This window comes from Formica exsecta, unplaced genomic scaffold, assembly GCF_003651465.1.
Source record: "Formica exsecta isolate Colony F162 unplaced genomic scaffold, ASM365146v1 scaffold558, whole genome shotgun sequence".
Taxonomy (NCBI): Eukaryota; Metazoa; Arthropoda; class Insecta; order Hymenoptera; family Formicidae; genus Formica; species Formica exsecta.
Genome location: NW_021852829.1, coordinates 26,831 through 31,925, shown reverse-complemented (window position 1 = coordinate 31,925; position 5,095 = coordinate 26,831). Strand labels below are relative to the sequence as shown.

At 35.5% G+C, this 5,095-nt stretch overlaps 2 protein-coding genes across 2 annotated transcripts in view; both read left to right on the top strand.

The window, feature by feature from the left end:
- The window catches only part of LOC115242050 (28S ribosomal protein S9, mitochondrial), a 5,452-nt gene extending 2,740 nt beyond the window's left edge, over positions 1-2,712 (top strand). Inside the window, exon 10 of the mRNA XM_029818062.1 lies at positions 2,650-2,712. Coding sequence (XP_029673922.1) covers positions 2,650-2,712 — 63 coding nt within the window. The remainder of the gene's footprint in view (positions 1-2,649) is intronic.
- LOC115242048 overlaps positions 2,627-5,095 on the top strand; it is an 11,763-nt gene continuing 9,294 nt past the window's right edge. Inside the window, exons 1-2 of the mRNA XM_029818061.1 lie at positions 2,627-2,723; positions 3,860-5,095. Of these exons, the coding sequence (XP_029673921.1) occupies positions 3,891-5,095 (1,205 nt within the window). The 5' untranslated portion in view covers positions 2,627-2,723; positions 3,860-3,890. The remainder of the gene's footprint in view (positions 2,724-3,859) is intronic.

The window sequence follows — 5,095 nt, the reverse complement described above, 5'->3', positions numbered from 1 at the left end:
TAAAATAATATATGTATTTGCCGAAGTTTATGGAATAACATGAAGTTTTAGATTCTTGCCACATAAATTTTAAGTATTATTAAATACTATACATAATTAGAAAACAATAAAAATCGTAAAGACTATAAGTATTATAAATAGAATCGATAAATAATGAACTGATAAGAATCGTGCGCAAGGTCATGAATGCAAGTAAAAATCAATAAGGAATTAGAAATAACTAATGAACTTTAATAATAGACGTTTCGGTCATACTTCAGGACTTCTTCAGTACAGTCAATCCTGTATTCGAAGATGGCCCGAAGAGAAACCGAGACGTCTATTATTAAAGTTCATTAATTATTTCTAATTCCTTATTGATTTTTATTTGCGTTCATGACCTTGTGCACGGCTCTTATCAGCCTGCTATTTATCGATTTTATTTATTATTAGAAAATTACAATTAAAATATATATAATTAGAATCTTGAATTAAGATTCTATATAATTTGCCTGAGAAAATGAGGATACTTAAGATTGTATTATTGTTTATATGCTTAGAATTAAATCTTTTTTAATTTTGTATAACTTTTATTTTAAATATCTTTGTCCTAGCTTTTGTCAGAAAAGAATTGATATTATATTCGTTAAAAAATATTCCGGATTTCCATCACTTATTGAAATAAAAAAAATGCATTCTATCATACTTTAACATATGATAAAAAATTAGGCAATCAAAATAATGTTCTCTGTGAATCTACTTGATAATATTTTTAGAAAAAAGATATTTAGATCTAAACTATATTCTATTTTTATTCGACAAATATGTACGCGTTGTTTGCGGGATAAAAGATTTATTTTGCAATCTAATTCTCATTCTGTTCTATGACTGCATATGTATATTCCAAGAATAATAATATTTATAGGATAATAATACAATTATTTTTAAATGATAATAATATAATTAATATAGCACCTACACAAAATAGGGAAAACATTAAATCTTTTACTTATATCTTTTGGTAAATTTTTGGTAAAATGTGAACTAATTTTAAATGACATTATAATGGGTGTCTGATATTGACCGTATCACCTATCGTATGCAGATAGAGCAAGTGAAACCGAGGAGAAAAGTCCTTTATCATTTTGTGATTTTCGTAATAATTGAGAAATTAATTAGATTTACCTAAAAAAGATCGGTCAATTCGCGCGAGTATTAGCGTGCAGCGAGAAAGGACGGCCTTATTAATATGTGGTTGCTAGGACACGAGAATCCAGCGTTATGTACCGCTTCATCGTAACCGTTGTCATTTGTAAAGCGCTCCTTCCAAAACTTCGTCGCGCGCCTAGCGACTGCATACTTTTGAGTTGTCTTTTCTCGCTGTGCGCTTATACTCGTGCGAATTGGTCGATCTTTTTTAATTAATTTCTCAATAATTATTATGAAATTCGCAAAATGGTAAATGATTTTTCTTCTCGGTTTCATCTGCTTTACCTGCATACAAGAGATGATACGGTTATTATCGGACACCCTGTATATATACCAGTCCCAAGAGATTACTTTTATCAAGATATCTATGATATTTGTCAATTGTTTGCGTTCTTTATTATTTTATTAATAAAACGACTACGGTTACTTCGCATTCCGCGTTATACTTCTCTTGGAAATGCAGAACGCGATTATCGTAGTCGAAAGTCAAAAAATTGAATTAAAAAGGTCACTCTCAATGAAAATGGGTATTGTAATAACTTTTAAGTAACCGGAGATGCTAAATTTTTTTATACAAGAAAAGTCATATTCATTATGCCATATAGTGATTAAATAACTATGTTAATTATCAAGATAGCGCCTAATAGTGGAACTATGCGAAAAAGTATTATACACTACTAGCTAGTTTTTGGTTAGAGAAATTGTTAAACGAATCTCTCTCGTGACGGTTAAGTTTATTAAACTCGAAAATTTTAATTAAAACTCCTTAAGAGTTTGTTTCATGAAGGCAACCGAATACTTTTCGCTTATAAAACTTTTCAATTTCTTTGTTTAATTTCTTTTATTTAATTTAAAGATTGATAATTATATTTCAATCTTTGCTCTCAATTTTTCTTCTAAGGCCTTCAAAGTGCCACCTCCTCTTTTAGATTTTAAATGCATCGCGTTGCAGATTTGCATTGCAACCGATCTAAATTTTAACTACAACAGGAAAATGCTACTCTTTTGTTCACTGCTGAAGATGAATATATCTAAATATTTGTGCATCTGTCTGCAATAAAGCGCTTACGTCGAATTTCAAGAGACTCTCAAGAACAAAAACAATACAGCGCTGAGTGCTAAAAGTTGTGATGAGTTTGATTAAAACACACAGAAAAGAAAAAAAATCCGTTATTTGTCTTTCGTACCGGAAAATCACGGATTTAAAAAGAATCAATACGATACTCAGAAGAGAATTTTGTTATGCTGTATTTCCTCTTCCTTTATAATGCGCATCGCTAAAAATGCGGCGTCCTTCGAGAGGAAGATGACCTTTCCTGCGCATCTCCGATAACTGGTCGGTCTCATCGAATACATGTAGTATCCAAGCCAGTATAACCGGTATAATGGAGCCAGAAGCCTATCCCGTATGCTCTCTCGCTCTCACTGAGAGCTTTTCAGTGTTAATCGATCTGGCGATAGAACGAGGTGATGCGATCGAGACGATCATCAACTCCCGGCATCGAGTTCTGTCTTGTGCCATAAATGTGTGCAAGGTAAACTTTCTCGCCTATCTAGAACTATCTTCATCTCGATGCCAATTGTCGAGGACATTTGTGATAACCGAGTCGCGAGATTAAATCCGAGATACACCGTTATTGAAAGAAACACCGTTTACCGTTTACAGTTTACTTGATAAAGGGCATTTCATAATATTTACCTCCGTGTAATTGAAGTTTTCATTTATTCTTTTGCATATATTTCAAATTTATTCTATTTAGAAATTTATTTATATTTTTATTTTTATTTTGCTTCGTGAATATATATGTATATTTGATTTTTATTTATATATTTGTTTTTTATTTAGAGATTTTTATCAATTTCTGTATTTTTTATTTTCGGTTTTTATCTTCGCCTAGAAATATAATAGTCATCTTTGAATTATTTGAAATTGTGTTCAATATTTTACTCGCTTCAATATACAAAACTATATTTATTTTTGATTGCATAAATAAGTAAGATGCTGCGGGACATAATTTATTACTTCTTATCAGATCCGTAAACTTTCTGTATTTTTTTTTACCTTTGCAGTTTATCCGTCGGTATAATATCATTATCGTACTAATATATTATCGATATCATCTTATTAATCTTTTAGAAGATATAAATCATCAGCTCGGGACAAAATTATGGATCGCTTCTTTTAATTATTGAACAAATTTTCCAATTTTTGCGTGATTTGCATTAGATTCGGACATTAGAACCTTGTAATATTTGTCAAAACAGGAAAAATAAAATGTACATTACGGAACGCGTGTCACGTCTCACTTTAATTTATCAAAATTGTAAAAAACGCTTTCAAATATTACATAGAAATAAGAATTATATTTATATTAATACACATGATTGGAGTTTTAGAAAACATCGGTTGACTTTCATTTTGTACCAATCGCATTTTTTATGTAATGTTCGTATAGTTTTAACATTATATTATAAATGTCCTATATTCCTCGCTTTATATACCGACATTTTGAAATTTTATTTTATGTGTGATCTTTAGATAATTATATGGACACAAGATCGCGAAAGGGAGGGTGGGAATTGATTCAGTTCATTAGAATCTAATTCTCCAATCGAGAATATTTTTTGTTAAACAATCTGGCTTCGTCAAATAGATGTATCACGTTTATAGGTAATTGAACGTAATACGGCGATAGGCGAAGATGGCGGATAATTTCAACAACAAATTCATATCCTTCTCGAAAGAGACAGAGGGAAACAATGAAGAACAAGCATCAAGGATCGCCCCGACCTTATTGACACGCACGAGTGCAGCTTCCTTGTTTCTAACTCGGTTAAAAAACAGACGCGTCTCCATGCAAGAAAACTGTGAACTCGAGAGCGGTCGCATTCGCGATAGGTATGAATCCCCGTCGTCTTTCGATAGCCCAGCATTAATCACATCTTCCATGGACGTGGATTATTCTCTCATCAACGAACGCGCCTCCGAAGAGATCAATCGCACTTGCCTGCGCATCAACGAAGACTTTATCGGCAACATCCTGACGGAGCACAGGAGGGATGTATGCTGCAAATCACAGCTCTGGGAGAACTTAGAACTAAGCGCGACAAACGAAACGCTAGCCGAGACGATTCTTCCGACCCCAAACGAGATCAATGTTCTGTTGCTGCAAGCGAGTTTCAGAGGTCACACTGATATCATTCGTCATTTGTGCCAGAACGGCGCCAACGTCAATTACACCGAGCCTAATCACGGTCTCACTCCGTTGCACCTATGCGCATTTCGAAACTGTCTGGACGGTGTCAGGTATCTGATAGAACAGGGCGCGAAGGTCGATACCAATATGAAGCACACGCCGTTTCATTACGCCGCCTTCGGCGACGCGTTCGACGTTGCCCAATATTTGGTGCAGCACGGTATCAGTCCGGAATCGCCGGACAATATCGGAGAGACGGTGTTACATGCAGCAGCACGTTCGAACGCTCTACACGTGCTCTCTCTATTGGCGCCGAACAGCAAGGAGCTGGATCGCCTGGATCAGGACGGATATGCCGCTATTCATCACGCGGCTGACCGGGGCGACCCGACTTGCTTGGATGTGCTCCTTAAGGCTGGCTGCCATGTAAACTTGCCTACCGCCAAGAAAAACACCGCTCTGCATTTGGCCGCGGAAGCTGGCTGCGCGGACAATCTGATTCTTCTAATCGAGGCGAAGGCCGATCTTGAGCTGAAGAATAATCGAGGATACACTGCTTTGCATTTGGCCGCTCGCTCACATTCTTTGGAATGTGTGGAGATACTATTGAAGGATCGCGCGAATCCCAACGCGGAGGATGACGAGGGCCGGACGCCGCTACAATTGGCTCTGGGGAAATCTCTGATGACCGAGGAGATCACCGAACTCCT